The following is a 19895-nucleotide window of genomic DNA, read 5'->3' as shown; positions in this document are numbered from 1 at the left end:
ATCTTTCTAAACACAGTCATTTTAGGTCTTAAGCAAACAGGGGAGACTGGAAACACACATGTCACAGAGTATTGGATCCAAGCTGCTCTTAATATGCATTTAGATCCGTATACATTTGATTTGATTTAATCGATTTTTAATTAAATTAAATTAAATTAAATTTATTACTTTATCCAATATATGTAGCATTTCTTACATATTTGTTCTGCTGCAGTTTTTTGTCCAATTGGTTACAATAGTCTTAATTAACCACTGACTAATTACTTGTCCTCATTTAGCTTGAGTTTGATCTATGATATTTCTATGGTATCAAAAATTGCTAACAAAAAAATAACTACATTGTGATTTAGAGAAATAAAATGACTCTTATTGCAATATAAACTTTTCCCCACCCCTAGCTTAAGCCTAGTCTAGTCTAGCACTTAGCTTAATGGATGAATTCTCATTAGATTGAAGGAGGGTCTAGAAACCAAAATGTACAGACTTTGACCAGTGAAGTGTCGTCTTAAATTTCTAGAACTAACTAACTAGCTATTGTGTATATTTCTTTGCAGGTTAGATACTAACAGGCTGACAAAAGATGGCATTTCTGAAGGGGAGAGATTACCTTTGTCTTCTCCTGTGGGGTTCCCTCCTTTATGTAGCACTAATGTCCCTTCCACTGGGGGCAGAGGCACCAAAAAGAAGCCAGTACATCTGGAAAACAGGTGAGTTGACAATATTTCCAACATTAGCTTTTTTTGGGAGACAGAATGAAATTTCTACATGTGGCCCCAGCTGATTTATGAGTGTTTTTCTTCCATGATTACTTGTTTCTGTCATCATTCACTCACTGCCATGTTGCAACAGTACAAACCTTTCGTTCTTCTGAACACAAATTGGGAGTTTTTGAAGAATATGGCCACTATTTTCCATATGAAAGCGATTCATTGAAAAGATATGACTCAAAAGATGTGTTCAGATACTTCTCTCATAGGAAGCTAAGGCTTTCCATGAATATCTAAAATGTGGTCTTTTGTCAAAGCAAAGCAATCATATGGCTTCAGAAGACTTTTATGCTGCTTTTTTGGATCCAGACACTCCTCATTTGCTTTTAAGAACAGCCAAGATCACCTTTCTGGGCTCTACAGAAGAAAACAAATGCAACAAATGCATTTTCATTATTGCATTAATTGTTTCTTTAACAGCGCACATGGTAAATCTTCATACAGATAAAAATGCAACCATTATTTCAAGGTTTTGAGACATGTTAAACACACAGCTTGTGTTTGTAAGATCCATCTATATGAGCCAGAGAATTCTGACACATTTTTTTCTAATCCAGTTGAAGAAGTCACTTATTAGGATTGCATAATCAAATGTGTGAATGACAGTGTTTGGTACAGTACAGGCAGTCGAGAAGCTAGGTAATGTACATTTCTGGTCTGCATTTGATAGAGGAGAACAGAAGTGCTAAAAAAATGGTCCACGTTGGATATTGATCTTTGTTGTCGCAGATCTTGAATCAGCAGGCATGTATGTACAGCACTTCAGAAAACTGTGAGACCATCTGCCTGTGTTATCTGTGAAGTCTGATCAATCTTATATCCAGCTGGAGTTGCACTGAGAATTCTTCATGTCGCCATAGCAACAATTGTTAAGTGTGAGATTGACAGCTCGCAAAGAACAGAAGATTATTACTTGGCCTATTAATGCCGTCCGGCGCATCCAAACTACATTTCAAGACGCCACAATTAAGCACTTCTCCAGAACTTGTAACAAAACATCCTACATATGGCTGTGAAGACCTCAGGTAGAAACTTCATATCAGGCAACTGTGATTCTCAGTAAATAAAGACAGAAATGAGTATCCCTCAGTTTCTCTGGCTGGATGCAGGGACCAAATTGTGGGAGTTTTAAGTGATCTGACAGCTCTTGATTAGATACATCTATTCCATCGAACAGCTTTTAATAGGATATCTTTAGCATATTCGTTTTTTGTAGGTGTTATCATTTTAAACATTTTTCGATATGTATTTCTTTGTGTAAAACGTTTTTACAATAATACCATCCTTATATTTCAACAGAATTAATTATTTTATGATAACTAGCTGATTGGTGGCTTCTTTTAAAAGTTTACTCCTTATTGTAAAATTCAAACGCTGGATGGATGGATTGATGCATGGATGGATGGATGAGTGGATGGGTGAGTGGATGGATGGATGGATGGATGGATGGGTGAGTGGATGGATGGATGGATGGGTGAGTGGATGGATGGATGGATGGATGGATGGATGGATGGGTGAGTGGATGGATGGATGGATGGGTGAGTGGATGGATGGATGGATGGATGGATGGATGGGTGAGTGGATGGATGGATGGGTGAGTGGATGGATGGATGGGTGAGTGGATGGATGGATGGATGGATGGATGGATGGATGGATGGATGGGTGAGTGGATGGATGGATGGATGGATGGATGGGTGAGTGGATGGATGGATGGATGGATGGATGGATGGATGGATGGATGGATGGATGGATGGGTGAGTGGATGGATGGATGGATGGATGGGTGAGTGGATGGATGGATGGATGGGTGAGTGGATGGATGGATGGATGGGTGAGTGGATGGATGGGTGAGTGGATGGATGGATGGATGGATGGATGGATGGATGGATGGGTGAGTGGATGGATGGATGGATGGATGAGTGAATGGATGGATGGATGGATGGATGGATGGATGAATGTCCAGCGCTGCTGATGAAGGCAACTGTAAAAATGCTTTATAGACAAAAGTGGTGATGATAATAGAAGTTTGGTGTGAAGTTGTGGTCAGTTCTCTGAGACTCTGAGTGAGTTTCCTCACGTGCTTTGTGTGGATCGAAGAGCAGCTCTGCAGGGCCACGGGGGTGATGATTCCTGGAATGTAAAATCGATACTTGTTTCATCCTGAAGGAGTGGGTCCACTTTCACACTGTGAAGAAATGCTCATTTGTCCACCTACACACTTGCTATTGTACTCAAGGTCTAATTTTCCTTACCTGTTTTGTTCTTAATTTTTCTTCAGTTTCCCTGTTCTGGAAATGAGAATACTGTGTGCAGACAAGAAAGCAAATTCCTGAGATTGTGTCTTAAAAGCACTCTGCCTGCTTGAAAATCTCATTTTAAAACCAGTTTCCCTGGAGTTCATGTAACTGACGTCACAAGCTGGACAGATAATGACTGTCTCGGAAAACAAGAGGGTGCAAATTAACCTTCTAGAGATAAAGACAGCTAGCATAAGGTTGTTCTCAAAGCTAACAGGCATGTACTAAAAGCCATAAACGCATTTTAATGCAGGAATTACTTTCATGCATCAGCCACACTCAGTCTTTTCAGCTGCACTCTTTATAACGCACAAGTGCTTCAATAGTGCCTTAGGATAAACTATCACTTAATACAGTGAAAGCATGATGTTGATTTATTTTCTTTCATTATTATATAGGCTGCTCTCTCTATATATATTTATTTATTTATTCATTTATATTTTTGCCTGTATGAAAAGACACTGGTGACCTCTCACTCTAACTCAAACCCCAGTTGCTAAAAAAACAACATTTGTTTTATATTAATAATAATATATACATATATATATAAATACTATAAATACAAATCTAAACATGAACATGCATATTATATAAGCTGAATGTAATTATAAAACATATACATATACAGACTGTTAAAATACATAATATAATACAAAATATACAATTTACATTATTACAAAAAGGCACCAAACACTTACAGGACGATCAAATATTTGTTTAATATTGACCAAACAATTCAATTTCTTCAAAAAAAAAAACATTGACATCACAACCCTTACCAAAGTTAACAATGGTTTTATCATAGTAAAACTCCTTAATTTCATTTTGTGTGATTTCTGAATCATCGAGACCATAAAGTCAATCACACTGTATTAATAAAATCATATATCTGTACAGAACTTCAATTGTAATTAATATATAATACAGTTGAATTACAATTCATTTATTTACATTTATAGTTTATTAAAGTTCTATCTTGACCCCCTTTTGAGGCCCTGACAGTAAGTACTAATTTACTGTGGGGTGAATGAGGAGAAACCATCACCATGTACAGATGTTCACACACAGCCTTTCACAGAATTATAGTTGGTGGTCGTGAAATGAATAGGATTCCTGTTAAATCAAAAGCCATTCTTCTTGTAGCGGAGTTCTCTTTCACAAAAGACTATAAAAAGGTTGGCATTACATAGAGACTGAATAGATAATTGCATTATCTTTATGACCTTTATCTCTGACTCTAAATCTGGCCAACTACATTTCTTTCTGTCATTATTAAAATACTAGCTCCAAACTGTATGCATTTGATCTTACATACATTAACAGGAAATAAGAGAAAGTAAGCATATTGCAGGTTTTATTGTTGCTCAAAATGAACTTGTTAGTTGTCAGATGTTATTAGAACATGCAATAGTTAATGTAATTTCTGTCATATTTTACATCCAAGAAAAACAAAAAGCTTTCCAGAGCAAGATCCAAAGCCTTTCACATTTAAGACGTCAGAATCCACCCAGACTCCAACCGACTCGTGACAGACCAAAAACAGCTCCATTTCCTTTGCTAAAGTGTCGGTGATAGGCAGAAAAGCACTGTAATTGCATCTGTGACCATCAGCAAGTAATTAATTTGTCATGTGCCCTATTGTTTCACCGTGGACGTATCCAAAAAGTGTGTGAGTGTCAGACCAGAACATTTCTTTGAGCTGCTGAGGGAGGATTTTGCCATCTCCAGAGACCTCTGGGTCAGGAAATGTGTTTTTCTTTTCTTTTCTTTTTAATGTGTAAACAACACTAATGGCTCTGACACTTTCAGACATCATAAATACATAATTTGATTTCTTTCGGCATAAACAGTGGTTGCATTGTTGAGTCATGCTGTGTAGCATATGGACCAATGCACTTGTTCATTACGGCAGCCAATCTCCAATTATACTTAGCTCTCTTATTCAGCTAAACAGCATGTGATTTGGTTTAGCATTGCATACTCTTAGTCAACTGTTTTAATATTACAAAAATGCTTTTTAACATACTGTAGTTGTGTAAATTGAGTCACATTAGACCTAATATCTGGTTTATTATTATTATTCACTATTTTGAATGGTACTGTTCAGATGTTTTCATCTATTGCTGGATCATGTATAGCAACAAAAAAAAGTATTAGCAGCACAACTGTTTTTAAAATTCATAATAATAAGAATTAGCATATTATTTTATAAAATCATGATTTATGTTCATATATTCAACTGTTTGCATTTCTGTGATTAATCTGAAGAGTTCTCAGATGCTTGTAGTGTGTTTAGTATCACATCACAGTATGCAGTATGCATAAATGGTAACATCATTGTACTAAAGTATATTTTTGTAGGCTGGAGAAGACTTCATCTCAGAGTATGCAGCTAACAATGCTAAGGTCACAGGTTAGATTGCCTGGGAATTCACGAGCTGATGAAAATGATAATTTTGCATTGTTGAACTTTTTGCACTAGAAGTATAGGCCAAATGCAAAATAAATAACATAAAAAAGAGACCAATAGACAGGTGTTTTGAGTGTGCTGCAGAGGTGATACAGCAGTACAGTGCTGTTGATGCCGGAGGTCTTCATAATAGAAGTACAGCCACTGAGGAATCCCACCATAGAGAGAACTCTGGGAGCCTTGTGTGTTGTGGGTGATTAAAGCTTTTGAAATTTTGAATAGCGGAAAATAACCTGTCTCGGGTGTGTTTGAACCAAAGCATCTGATTGGTGCTAATGAAATATACCTAGCAGTGGAGGACGATGGGTTTTGCCTGGGGGCAAAAATAAAAACCTGCGGGAATGAAAACCAATTTCAATTTTCACTCAAAATTAGATTTTTTTCAAGTTAATAGATTTAAAATTTTTAGATAATGTGTAAGGAAATAATGTGTATTCTCCCAGATAAGATATCCTAGTTCAAACTGTATCTCTGTCTTTGTGCTGCCAAAATTGAGTAAAACCACTCTCGATCTTGCCGACAGTGACTTTGCTTGCGATGCCCTGGGAGCGACCTCATCCCATCTAACAGCTTTAAGTTGCTGTGACACCACGGGACAGGGTCCTGCTCGTATCTCAGTTCTGTTTCTGTCCGCCTGCCTGCTGAGTTTCAATGATGACCACATGAGAGACAGAGGGAGATAGAGGATCAACTCCCTGTGAGACATACAAGTCAGTCTGAAAGTTGGAAGAAGCTTGTCACAGCTGTGAGGGTGATTTTGTGTGTGTGTGTGTGTGTGTGCGTGTGTGTGTGTGTGTGTGTGTGTGTGTGTGTGTGTGTGTCTTCCAAAATGTAATTAATATTTGGAATTTTTAGAGTCTCAATGTTGTCAAATCAGATTTGAAAATATCACACTTTTCAAAATTACTGCACTGCAGAAACACTGTCTGACCGCAAAATATTAATGGGTTATGTTCATACTGTAATTTGGTGAGCGCCACATGTGGTAACTCTGGTAAGGATGTGAAAATCAGCTGGTCCTTGGTTTTCCTGAATCGGTTTATGTGTTTTTTCAAGCAATAAGGTATTCATTTGTGAAAGTGACAGCAAATATTTTTACTTTGAATCCATGCTGCTCATTTGAACTTTCTATTTACAAAAAAATCCTAAAATGCAACATAATTCCACAGTATAAATAAATAAATAATACTAAGCAGTGAAATTGTTTTGAGCAGCAAATATTAGAATGACCATATGATACTGAAGAATGGGGTACTGATGCTGAAAATTCAGCTTTGCTTCAAAATAATAAATTACGTTTTACAATAAATTACAATAAAAAAACAGCTATTTATATAATACTCACGATACACACCGTTTTACTGTATTTGTGATCCAAAACATAAGAAATCATCCCAACCCCAGAGTTCTAAATGCTAGTGTGTAAACCAAATCAATATATAATCTTCATAAGCATATGAAAAAAATAATATAATGGATATAGATCTACATTTCTGATAACGTGGTTTTCATCTTCCAGTAAAAAGTAGAGTAAATGTATCTCCCTTCACAGCTAAAAGCGTCGCATTTTCCTTTTCTCTCTCATTTTCTACCCCAAAAATGTCAGTTCAGACAGAGAACAACACAACAACAACCAAAAAAAAAAAAAAAAAAAAACCTCTTTCCTGGCGCTTTTCTCTCATCGCCTCAGTTCAAAGCGATTATTCCCACATCTAAAGTCTTTAATCAGCATGCCATCCATCAGAATCCTGATTAGCCGGGAGATCTCTGTAGGACAGGCCTCTGCGGTTAAAGTTTTACCTGAACCCCCTGCCTCAGAGTAAATTGATATTTGAGTAAGGAGGATGAGCGCGCGAGCAGTAATTAGCACGCTGTGAGGACTGACAGTCTAATGATCAAATGTGTGTTCGGCTTTGACTGGAGGGGTTTGGCTGACCTCGGCGCTCATACAGTACCGATGTCACCCCATATGGCTCTGTCACATGCTTTATGTCTGCTCCGCTGTGCATTAGCTGCCATTTAGGGGAAGGCGGGGTCTCACTGGTGACCTCACCAGTGGTGTGATGAGGAGAACATGGTCTTTGACGTCCCCTGAGGAACAGCAGCAATGATGTCAGACTTTTACTGTGTGTTTGAAGCATCTGCTCCCTCTCTTCCCGTGGCTTCTTTTTCTTTCTGTCCACTCATTTCTAATAGGGGATAAATGAAGCAGTTGTAAAAAAGTGGCAGTTTTTTGCCTTCCTTTGAATTGAAAAAAGTATCACTAGGTCATCAGGTAAATGATTTAACATGAATGATCTGGATTGTTTTCGTGGCTGTGAGGTCGGAAAAAACTGTAGTTGCAATCTGGCTGAAACCTTGAATTTTGGTTTAAATAGAAATAGTTCGATAGACATTGTTCTGGAATGTTTAGGAATAGTTAGTCAAAAATGCCGATTAAAACTCTTTTCCATACAAAGGTAGGCAATTTCTGACAAACTGGACTATTATAATATTATATTATATACAAAAATTTAGGAACCCATTCTTTATATTTTTATAATATATATTTAATGCTTACTAAGGCTTCAATCAAAATTACAGTAAAACACTAATATCGTAATAGTTTATTTAAAACATGTTTTAAATGTTTTACTGACATTTTGACATTTTTTCAATTATACGTTCTGTCTTTCTTTTATTTATTTATTAAAGAATCTTGTAAATTGTTTAAGTTGTATTATTATATTATACTATATTATATTATATAACTATATTATAATAAACACTAAAAGTTTAGGTTTTTTTACTTTTTATTTTTATATATTTTTGAAAGACGTAATGCAATAGTAAAAATATCAATGTTGTGAAAATATTAAAATAACATTGTTTATTTGAAACAAAAATATTTAATAACTTTATAAATACTTTTACTGTGATTTTATATGCATTTAACGTAACTGATATATTAACTGACCCCAAACTTTTAAATGTTCTTTTCTATTCTATTCTATACACTGTTCCAAATAGACTGATTTGCTGCATCTTGTTAGAATCGCTCCTATTTTCATAATCTTAGCAGGTAGCAAAATCCAGATTTTTGTCATTGTTTTTTCCCATCTTTTCCTCTCCAGTTCATTTCTTTTGACAGCGCCGTTCTAAAGTGATTAAAGATGATTATCCTTCTTGTGTGGCTGAATCCACATGTACAGTATTTCAGCTCTAAAGTGAGATGAATAGCGGCTCATCATTGTGCCTGCTTTGGGCTTTAATAGACAGCAATTACAATAGCAATATAATTCACGTCATATTCTGTCTGCCTCTCCTTTTCTTCTCCTCTAGATGTATGGGGTGTATGTGTGGCCAATGATTGCGGTTCGGTCGGGCTTCAGAGTCGCTCTGTGTGGTGTGTCCATTCTGAAGGCTGGAGCACGCATCAGTCCAATTGCTTTCCATCTGATCGCCCAGCGCACCAGAGAGTGTGTGTGAAGATGTGCGAGTGGCAAAAGGATCTGTTTGAGTGGCGCTCGTCTCCTTGGGGTCCCTGCACCCCGGGTCCTCTCCTCCCAGCCAATCGATGTGTGACCGCTCAGCGTGGAGTACAGAGCCGAGATGTGGTGTGTGTGAAGCGTACCAACGGCACCACGGTGAGCCAGCATATGTGTGAAGCGTTTTCAGCAGCGCCGGAGCGAGAACAGGCGTGTTTGTTACCCTGCCCGATCGACTGCGTCGTCTCCGCCTTCACCCACTGGTCCACCTGCAGTCGTACCTGCGGGTCGGCCCTCCAGCAGCGCACCAGACACGTGCTCGCGGCGCCTCTGTATGGAGGAGCAGACTGTCCCAGCCTCACCCAGACGCGTCCCTGTAACCACGAGAAAGCCCACCCTGCCCTTTGTCCCTCCGACCAACAGGAATACAGTTACAGTTTGTGGGTGGGGCCCTGGAGCCCTTGCAGACTTAAAGGGACAGGGCCTGTTGGAAAGACCACAGTGGACTTTGGTTTCGGGCTTGATGGGAAAAAAACAATCAAAGCTTCGTACACCATCAAACGCCACGCTGAGAGTAATTACCGTCCAAATCATTATGATGAAAGAGGCCATAAAGAATCCTGGGAAATTATCATTGGCTATCAGACTAGGCAACTGCGCTGTATGAGGAGCGATGGGAAGAACGCCATGCTAAGGTGGTAATGAGTGTAGAAATGCAATCAATTTAATGTCCATCAATTCATAGATCGATCAGTCAGTGTACCAGTTATTAATTTTATTTAAATGTGTTTTTTATTTTATTTTATTTTATTTTATTGACTGCTTCATCCACACCATAAGGGCAAAACTGCTTAAAACGTACCTATCAAAAAGTGTTTTAGATACTTTTATTATCTAAGTAAAAAGACATTGTAAAGTCATACAAAGAGACATGAAACTAGCACAACTATGTAAGAAATTGATCAATTATAGCATTTTACAAAAAAAAAGTCCACAGACTGCTTCAATTAGTTTATTGCGATAATGAAGAGAGAGCTGTGTAATAAAAGCTTTTTTCTGTAAAAAGAAAAAACGAAAGAACCTAATGTAGATGTATTCAGAATTGTCTGTGGTCAAATAGAGCCGCAATGAGGACTCATAATCTGACCATGAATAAATGATACAGGCCTATTAGCAGACAGTTATGCAACAATGTTATGCAATAAATTTACTTGTTTTATTAAATGCCTCCCCACAGTGAGGATATTAGAGTCTTCTGTATTAAGCACTACCATCCTGCGAGTGCAGATGGATTCCCATTTTACCATATGATGCTGTTTGCATCAAAGAACATGCTGATATTTATGTATGCGTTACTGGTTACACTGTCAAATTTAAACTGAATCTAAATTTTACCTTCTGTTGTGGGCGAGACGGAAAACAGAGAAGATATTCCGCCTTTTCTTTTTCCTGCTGAGGAAGATCCCAAGTCAGCTGCTTTTTTTATTAATTTTTCATTCGATTTTAATGGAAATAGTACTTGTTGCACCTAGAAAACTACAATAATAAGCTCCAGAGAGAGCAGGACTGCCGTGTATTGTAGTGAATATGAAAAATGAAGAATCATTTCAGAAAATATCCACATCCTGTCGAGCATACTATAGAACAGTGGGAATCCAGTGAGACAAGCAAGCTATGCTTTTTGATTTGCTGCAAATATTTTCAAGTTCTGTGTATTCATATTTGATAAAATCGTAGCACCCACTGAGAGCCATCTATTGACAAAAAAGGAAAAGAAAAGGTGGTCTGACTGAACCAACTTTGCAGAGGTCTTAACAAATCTCACAAAAATTGTAACAAATCCAGCGTTTAAGTTGAGCATAGTGAAGGGAGACTATTATGCCCCTTTTACAAGATGCAATATAAGTCTCAGGTGTCTCCAGAGTATGTCTGTGAAGTTTCAGCTCAAAATGACCCATAGACCATTCATATCATCATTTTGACATCAATGCCTATTTTGAATGGAAGCAGAAACAGGCTGTTTTTGTGCATGTCTCTTTAAATGCAAATGAGCTGCTGGTCCCAGTCCGCTTTTTCAGAATTGGACTGTGCCTTACAGCAGTGTTGCCAAGTCCTTGGTTTTTCCACAGAATTGGGCTACTTTAACACTGTTGCCTTTTTAGTGTCTGCAGGTTAAAGCGACCCCAATAGCATGATATTAATCCCCTGAAGTGTGAATTTCAACCCCCCCCGGGACCCCACTCGGAGCGGGATTGGGCGAGTTTTGAGTAGCAATTGAGTGGGTTTTGCTGTGAAAACACGGCAACCACTCTTCACAGCTCCTACCTCTGATACTCTCCTGGAAAGTATCTTCTGATACTTTTGATTTATAATGCCTGTCACATATAAATCATGCGTTTTAAAGCCATAGTAGTAAGGGGAGGTGTCTCGGCCAATGCAGCACTGTTTTCAGCAGTCGGATGGGGCTTGTAAAATGTGACATCACACACTTGTTTTGAGATACTGCTTATGATTTACGGGGATTAAATAAAGCAGCAGGTGGATATGTATTATTAAAGGGTGGTTGTGTTCACACACTGCCAGTGCATTTATGTTCAAACAACAAAAGTGATTTTTGCATAATAGGTGCCCTTCAAGGTTTAAAAATGTCCATATAAATCTGTATTTAAATATCGCACCTGAGTGGGATGAGTTTTAATTCCCATCACTATGTGAACATTTTAAGTGTTTTTTAGCGTATCAAACTCATTATCCCAGTGAAATACTGTAATATTATTTAATCAAATTCTTTGCTTTCTATTTCATGACTAATACCTTTTTAATAGTATATTGAAGATTAGCACTTGGCGGTCCCCTATTTAACTAATCCACTAATGTTTATTCAGTGTCAGTTCAACTCTAAAACAAGCACACTCGCAATCAATATTTTGCAAGCGCTGTTTTGTTGTCTATGCAGTAGCATCAATAGTGTTACCAACAATAAGATGCTAATGCCGGTCTTTATTTGTCTGCATAATAAATTAACATCATTTTATGTCTTCAGATTATACGATACGATTCCCATTGCGGTTTGCAAACTTTTTCGCATTCGTATTAAGCCAGACTAAACTTCTGAATAAATTGAACACCCACGGAACACCCATCTCTCTCTCGCAGGATTTCATAGTTTGCTTTCGCTTGTTTTCTATGCCAATATATTCAGTGAGAATCAGCAGCAACGATAAAGCCTTGGAGAGTTCGAGAGACAGCTTGAAAAATGTTCTGTTTATGTTGCTACCTTTTTTGTCATACTAGCCAGAGGCTAAATGCATGCCAGCAGCTTCAGAACAGGCAGATGAAGCCTCTTTTTAATACAAGGCAATACATAAACATGAAAATCCTTTGAAAGTAACTAAACAGTAACTGCTGATGTAATTTTTTGAATTGTAATCAGTTTGTTTTTTGTTTTGTTTTTAATCAAAGATGCAAAGAGGACAGTTCAGCCAACCAGTTAACCTAGAAAATAGCAGCAGAGCGCCACAAACTATCAATCATCTTTTTACAGCGGTACAATTCTTCATTTTACAGTGTCATAAAAATGCGGTAAAAAAGATGACACTGTAAATTTTGTTCTCATCCCCAGCCTTTGCGACCACGATAACAGCCCGGTGAACTTTCGCTCATGCGTGATGCCCAGACACTGCAAAGTGTCTGATTGGTCACGTGGAGTCCGTGTTCAAAGACATGTCGGACGTCTGATCAATCGCCTGGCTTCAAAATCAGGAGCCGCAGCCTGGAAAGAGCAGCCATTGGTGGAGGAGAGCCATGCCCCGCCCTGAAGGAAAAAGCTAACTGTAATGTTTTGGAAGACACTCTGCCACTGTGCCCAAGGTGAAGAGATAGCTTTGGCAAAATCATTTTTAAATGATAGTTTTTAAATTCAACTTGAAAATAAAATTTACCAAAAATGCACATAGGCAATTATCCCACGTGCAGTTTCTTTAAAAATGACCACATAACTTTAAATCATATCTTACTATACAGTTTTTTTTTTTCATTTTTGATAATTGTTTAGCTTGGAAATAATATAGAAGAAAGATATGTTGCTATTTCAGTTTTATTGTGACTTTGAAAAGACTGAATCGATGACTCTTTAGTTTGTCTTCAAGTGTATTTTATGTATTTTAATGTATTTTAATTGGCTGGAAATACAGGTATGAGTGGAGGGTGACCAACTGGAAACCATGCCAGGTGACCCCACTGTTGAGTCAGCAGGACCATCGCCATAACAACACCAGCATCCTGTGTGGACGTGGCATCCGGACCCGAGAGGGATATTGTGTCAGAATCCATGACAACAAAGTATCATCCCATAGTAAGAACTCAGTTTTTAGAGTCAACTGTGGATCATTAACAGAAATATGTTTTTGGTTAATATTTTACACAATGTTACATGTTTTTGCACAATGGTAGTATCGCATTATTATTTGAAATCGTTTTATGTGAGTATGAGTCATTTATGTGAGTCATTCAGGACTTGGTGAAAATCAGTATACCGTGGTCTTGACAACATCCCTATCAGCTAAAGATTTCACAGAAAAATTAAGTATTGCATTGATCATCCACAAATTTTCTTCTCTTGAGCAGTAAATCAGTATATATATATTTTAAAGGATCGTATGACACTGATAACCGGAGTAACAATGCTGAAAATTTAGCTTTGCATCATATGAATTAATTAAAATGTTATCCATATTGACACAGTTAATATACAGTTATTTTAAATTTTAATAATATTTAACAATATTGCTGCTTTGCTCTATTTGTTTAAACAAATGCAGCCTTAATGAACATTAAAGAATCTTACAGACACTAAACCTGTTTTACAATTTCAGTCGCAAAAAAGGTGATGTTACTACGCATTGAAATAAGCTCAGTGGCAAACAAAGTCAAGTTTAGTTGTTCAGACTTACGCATCATTATCAACAATAATGTATTAATAAAAAGGTTTTAAACTAACGACAAAATTTCACCTAGTAATTGTGTGCATTATATCGTTTTATGCTTATTAGGGTATTGTGTCGTTACCTTAGCAACAAGAAGAGTCTAAATTTGCAGCCTATGAAGCGTGATCCAAGTCATTTATAAGATTCCATTTGAGTGAAGATGATGCTTTTGAACACTTTTTGGTTTTGGATCAGAGCACTAATAATATGTCCATCTCGCGTTACAATAAGCAAATGTGATTAACACAAATAAGAGTCTTTTTTTTAAAACATTGTTGGCATAAACAATGTTTAAAAAAAGATTTTGTAGATTGCTTTCCTTTACTTAATCCTTCATAGGCTGTTAAATCTCAGGGCAGAACGCTAAGGGGAGATTTAGTTTCCTCTATATTTCTGGTTTTTGATTTAAATGGTAATCTGCGGCCACACACAGATGGATTTGAATTACATTTATTTTTGTGTTTGATGCATTTCATATAGCTGATAAAAATATACCACTTTTTATGGTAAATCTCTCCGTTTTTTTTCTTATTAGTGAATCGGCCTGTTGGCAGAAACTTGTGCACCGGGCCTTTACCGCTATTGGCTGAGTCTTGCTTCATTCCCTGTCAGAAACATTGTCCCCTCACACCTTGGTCACCCTGGGGACCCTGTCTCCATGACAACTGTTTGGAACTTCAAGGAGAAGAGGTGAGAGACGAAAACATCCCATCAAACCAGATCGCACACATCCAAAGCTAAATCGCACACATTTATTCCCACCCCCTGTCCATGGTTTCTCCTCTCAGTAATGTAAATCATGTGTGAATACCAGGTGTAACTTATATCTGACCCTAAGCTGTGGTGCCGCCCACTCAGGTCAGCTGCATTCCTGCATTTAGACTCGCCATAAACGCCTTTTTCTGCATATTCCGTTTTCTATTTCTTCTCTCCTTTCCTGTGCATATATATCTGGCCAAGATATTCGACTGCTGCACTGTTTATTTTGCCAGAGTGTGGGAACAATATCTGCAAAAACGTTGGCATCGAGCAGGTTTACTGTTTGAGTCATCGCTGTTATTTTGCCTGCGTTCACCTCACTTGCAGGTTTCAGGGTGAGAACTCGTTCTGTAATTAAGGAGTCATGGGCGGAATCCGACAGTTGCCCTCACGTCAGCGGCGATGACCTGCGATGACCCCGTCTGCTTCAAGTGGAGAGTGACGTCACAGGGACCCTGTGTTCCTCAAAATGGGTCGTGTGGCCCAGGATTCCAAGAACAGAGTCTGGAGTGTTTGTCTGCCACAGGTATATATATGCAGCTCATTGTTTCCTTTTTCTTTCTATTTTTACTGGAGTAGTTGACCCAAAACTGAAAAGTCAGTCTTGCCTTCATGTAGTTACATACCTGAAGACTTACTTTTGTTCATGGAACAGAAGAGGACTTATTTTGCAGAATGTCAGATGTGCTCTTTTCTATACAGAGAAAATAAAAAGCAAACTAACAGTATCATGCAGTCCATTTGTATATTTTCAGTTATTCAAATATTTAATGTTATACCTGTATTTTATTTTAACCTGTTGTCTAATGTTGTAAGCCCTTTTGCCATTTTGCCCATTGCCTTTTTACCAACAAACAAATTAATGACCTGACTGATTATAAAAAGACCGATGATGCTTGATGTAACTGACATCAGTTCTGGCGTCTTGAGAATTTTTAGGAACGTTTTTTAGGAAGTATCACAACTATTTCATGGCTTCAGAAGAATATAGTAAGACAAATCATGGTGGACTGTAATTTCATAGTGTTTGTTGTCATTTTTGGAGCCTAACATCCCTAATCCTACACTTCCAGTTTGAGTTTTGGTGCCAATTAAATTTTTTGTTGTTATCATTTTTTGCTGTTACTCAGCAAGGAACCATTATATTGTTCAAAAGTATCAGTAAACACATTTATAATGATACTGTGTTTTTTTCAAGTAAACTGTTATTTTAAACTGTCTATTCATTAAATAATATTGAAAAGCTGTTTACTTGAGCTAGCTGTTTCTCAAGCAGCAAATCAGCATATTAGAATGATTTCCGATAGAATGATCACGTGACACTGAAGACTGGAGTAACGATGCTGAAAATTCAGCTTAGCCGTCACAGGAATAAATAACATTTTAAAATATATTAAAAAACAAAAACATGTATTTTAAATTGTGCTGTAATTTCACAATATAGCTGTTTTTGCTTTGTTTTTTCATCAGGTAAATATGTAGCCTTATTTTAAAAACATTTCAAAATCTTACTGACCCCAAACTTTTGGCAAAAAAAAAATCTCCAAAGGTATTATTCTAAAAACATGCATGAAGGTGATTAAAGGAATAGTTCATTTAACAATGAAAATTCTGTCATAATTTCGAGTAGTATAACCTCAAGTGGTATGAGGGTGCCCAACACAAAGAAAGATATTCTGCAGAAAGTTAATCAGGCTGTTTTTGGGTCACCATTTCTATACAATATTTTCCTTTGTATTCGTCAGAGCAAAGAAATACATAAAAATTTGGAACTACTCGAGGGTAAGTAAATGATGAAATACAAAATTAGGATTTTTTTTTTTTTTTGTTCCTTTAAATGAGAATACCATTTGCATTTTGTGAACTATCCCTTTAATTATCTTTCTCAATCCCATCATTCTTCACCTTCATCTCTCTAATTACTTTCAACCTTCTTTTATCCCCATCCTCAAACTCTTCGGCGATTAGTTATTTTTACTCCCATAAGCAAATGATCAGCTATCTTTTAATCTCCTCTCCTCCCAGAGGGTACGTGGCGTATTTCTTATCCGTCCTCTGCGCTTCTCACTGAGATGAGTTTGAGATGCAGTTTTGACACACAACAGCCAAAGAGCCTTAGGTGTTCTCTAAGGTCTTTCTTTGTAATGTCACTCATCCACGTCAAGCGCAAGCATGTGTGTTGTCCATCAGTAGTAAGCATATAAGTGGTCTTAAGGGGTTTACAACTGTATGTGAAACATGTCCGTCTGTATAGGCAGTCATCGGGCATGACTGGATGCGTTGGAGCTGGAAATTTTACATCCGACTCGCACATACTGTATCTGCATTAAACCTTACAGCGTCATCCTCCCAGCATGCACTTGGAATGTTCTACAAAACGCAAAGTGAAGCTGAAATGCCAAAGCCATTACAGCTGAACTGCAGCTGGTTTAATGTGATAATGTATTCTTGCTGGAGATTTGAGTTGTAATCACTTTATACTTGGTTAAAGTTTATGTAAACCATAAACTTGATTTTTACATTTTCTGATGAAAATTTAGTTGGTGTTTTCTGTACTGCCATGGTGATAAAGTACAATTCTGTATGTATATATGTATATATACACAGTTACTATGGTGCTAGTTTTGATCACATTACTATGCATTTGCTGTTATAGGAAATTGCTTATTGGAAAGAGCACAAAGTGTAAGAGTTTTTGCAATGGCCAGACATGGTTCATAGCTTCATTTGCTAAACTTATCACTCCAGTTTCTGTGATCTGACTGCAAGTTCGATGTTTATGAAGTAGCACGCTATTGAATTCTGCTGTCTATCAGCAGTCCTGCAGTTCTGGCGCACTATAATGCACTTTTTAAGGCTCTAGGTAGATAATCACTCTGGGAAATTGCTTCTTCTAACAGTACAAATAGGTGAAAAAATCTCCCTGTCTGCCATGTGAAAAGAAAATGAAATAAACCCTTATAACGCAACAGGAAAGTGGTGATTACAGGGGTCATAAAAATACATATTAAGAGCTGTGCATCTTCAGACGAGACAGTCTCTTTAAAAAAAAAAAAAAGCTCAGTTTGTTCATTTATATCTTAGGCAACGAATACAATTCAGAGAGATTGATTTTTAAGGCCTAACATCAATTGGTGAAACGTTGCCCTTCCTGCATCTGAGATGTAATGAAGAAATGAACTATTGCGGCTCAATATCTGATTCTCAGAGGAGAGTCTGTCCAGACCAGTTAGGTTTATTACTCGCCTTTTATCTTTGTTCTTTTATCTCACAAACAACCTGAAGAGCATGGTATACTAGTTGATTCCGTATGTGTCTATTGTTCTTTCCAATCTCACGAATAAAAAGATCTGTGAGATCGTTTTGTATATGGGAGTTGATCTTTCCTCAGTTATAAGTTAATAATGTTTAGTTAATGTTTGGTTAAATTATGCTCATTACAAAAAAAGCTGAGCCTACTAAAATGTATTAAAACTCATTTAAGTATATATCTTGGCTGTTTTGTTTTTTCTTGAAACTAACAACATATAGTAAGATTAATGTTAAAACATAATCAGAAATTGCCACTAAAATCTTCTTTCCTTCTTTATATTTATTTATTTGTTTATTTATTTGGCAATGAAGCAGTTAGGACTTCAGAGTATTTTTCATAGTGAAGTTTAGCGCTAATGTTTTACCGCACCATTAATTATCAGATAATTATTTTCAAGCTGTCTGGTAATTAAAAATCATGGTCTTTGAGAACAGAATAGAGCAATCATAGTGCTATTCAGCATCTTATTTGCATATTATTCTATTTTAATTAAAGAAAAGTGATTGTTAGGTGCAAGATAACAGTAAACCGAGATTCTCCAGTACTTACAGCAAGCCATGATCATTATTTCAATGTTCTAATTTTGTTACTTGGCAGTAAATTTAATTGCATATTTTTAAAAAAAAACAAAAAACAAAGAAAAAACACATTTCCTTTGGTTGTATTCGAAGATGTTAATTAAATGTACTTGTTTATTGGGAAAGAATAAGTGTTGTTCAAAAAGAAACTGTAAAAATATAAACATTATACAGTATGTTGATATAATTAAAAAAACTTAAAACAAGGGCGTTTTGTTGCATTTAACAGAAATGTCTGCCTTCATCTTTGTATTATAGGTGAGCCGGTCCCTAATGACGGGTGTTCAGAAGATCCTCCTCCGGTCCTGCAGGCATGTGAGATGCCCTGTCCTCCTGGGACTGTGTCCTGGGACACTGGAGCCCCTGGACTTCCTGTTCCCAGTCCTGCTCCAGTAAGCACCAAGAGGGAAAACAAACTCGCTCGCGTCTTATTCTGGCTCTTCCTGGAAAGTGTGAGTTCAGATTGAACATTTGGTTCACGAGTATTCAGTTTGTGCAGCGTACTTAGGATGCCGGGCCAAATGATTGGAGCGCAAGTTGAGTCATATTTTCATTGTGATGATATGGTTATTGTAAAGTTATATTGTAATTATTACAACACACAATGAGGACAAATCATGAATACACAAAGCCCAAATTATAAAAACGTGTTAGAAATGTAACGTTTCCGGCAGTTGCAGAAGAACTGAGTACAGCAGCAGGCTTTATTAAAGCTCTTCTTTGTGGCTCATTCCATTTAATTATTCAAATGCCTCTTTTTAAACTGTACTCTGATTTACCCCGAGTACAAATCTCTAATCGCCGTTTTAAAATGATATTCTATTAATCTCGTCCTGTCATCCCCTTCTTTCATGTTGGTGCAGCTCTTTCCAATGAATTATAGATACTGTCTTTATGACAAATTCACCGGGGACATATCCTTTGTTTGACCCCTCAAACATATGGCCCTTCATCCCTAAAGCGCTCCTATTATGGGTAATGAGAGGTTCACAGGTTTTGTGTGTCGCTAACAACAGGTTAACATGCATGCATGGTCAAAAACACTTTTATTCTCTTATAATATGCATTTATTTTTATTTGCTCAAACAATTAGCTTTCCATTTTGTTACAAAAGCTACGTTCATGTGTGCAGTGCTGCTTTTTGTACAGCATTAACGGGGAAACAGCTATATTTTACCGCTCCAAAAGCGGCACCTAGTGGCAAAGAATGAATTAGCATTTTCATTCAGACCAAAGCGAAAAGACCAACAAGTTTCAACT

The 19895-nt window shown here is 37.1% G+C and overlaps 1 protein-coding gene across 1 annotated transcript in view; it reads left to right on the top strand.

Moving 5' to 3' along the window:
• Positions 1 to 613: 613 nt before the first annotated feature.
• LOC122354392 (thrombospondin type-1 domain-containing protein 7B-like) overlaps positions 614 to 19895 on the top strand; it is a gene marked incomplete at its 5' end in the record, with an annotated part of 35183 nt that continues 15901 nt past the window's right edge. The window contains 10 exon segments of the mRNA XM_043252545.1: positions 614 to 707; positions 8855 to 9695; positions 12623 to 12699; positions 12702 to 12870; positions 13194 to 13354; positions 14521 to 14674; positions 15070 to 15141; positions 15143 to 15270; positions 18894 to 18967; positions 18970 to 19087. Of these exon segments, the coding sequence (XP_043108480.1) occupies positions 614 to 707; positions 8855 to 9695; positions 12623 to 12699; positions 12702 to 12870; positions 13194 to 13354; positions 14521 to 14674; positions 15070 to 15141; positions 15143 to 15270; positions 18894 to 18967; positions 18970 to 19087 (1888 nt within the window).

This window comes from Puntigrus tetrazona, chromosome 11 (genome assembly GCF_018831695.1).
Source record: "Puntigrus tetrazona isolate hp1 chromosome 11, ASM1883169v1, whole genome shotgun sequence".
Classification (NCBI taxonomy): domain Eukaryota; kingdom Metazoa; phylum Chordata; class Actinopteri; order Cypriniformes; family Cyprinidae; genus Puntigrus; species Puntigrus tetrazona.
The sequence above is the reverse complement of the archived record's forward strand: the minus strand, read 5'-3'. Positions and strand labels throughout refer to the sequence as shown.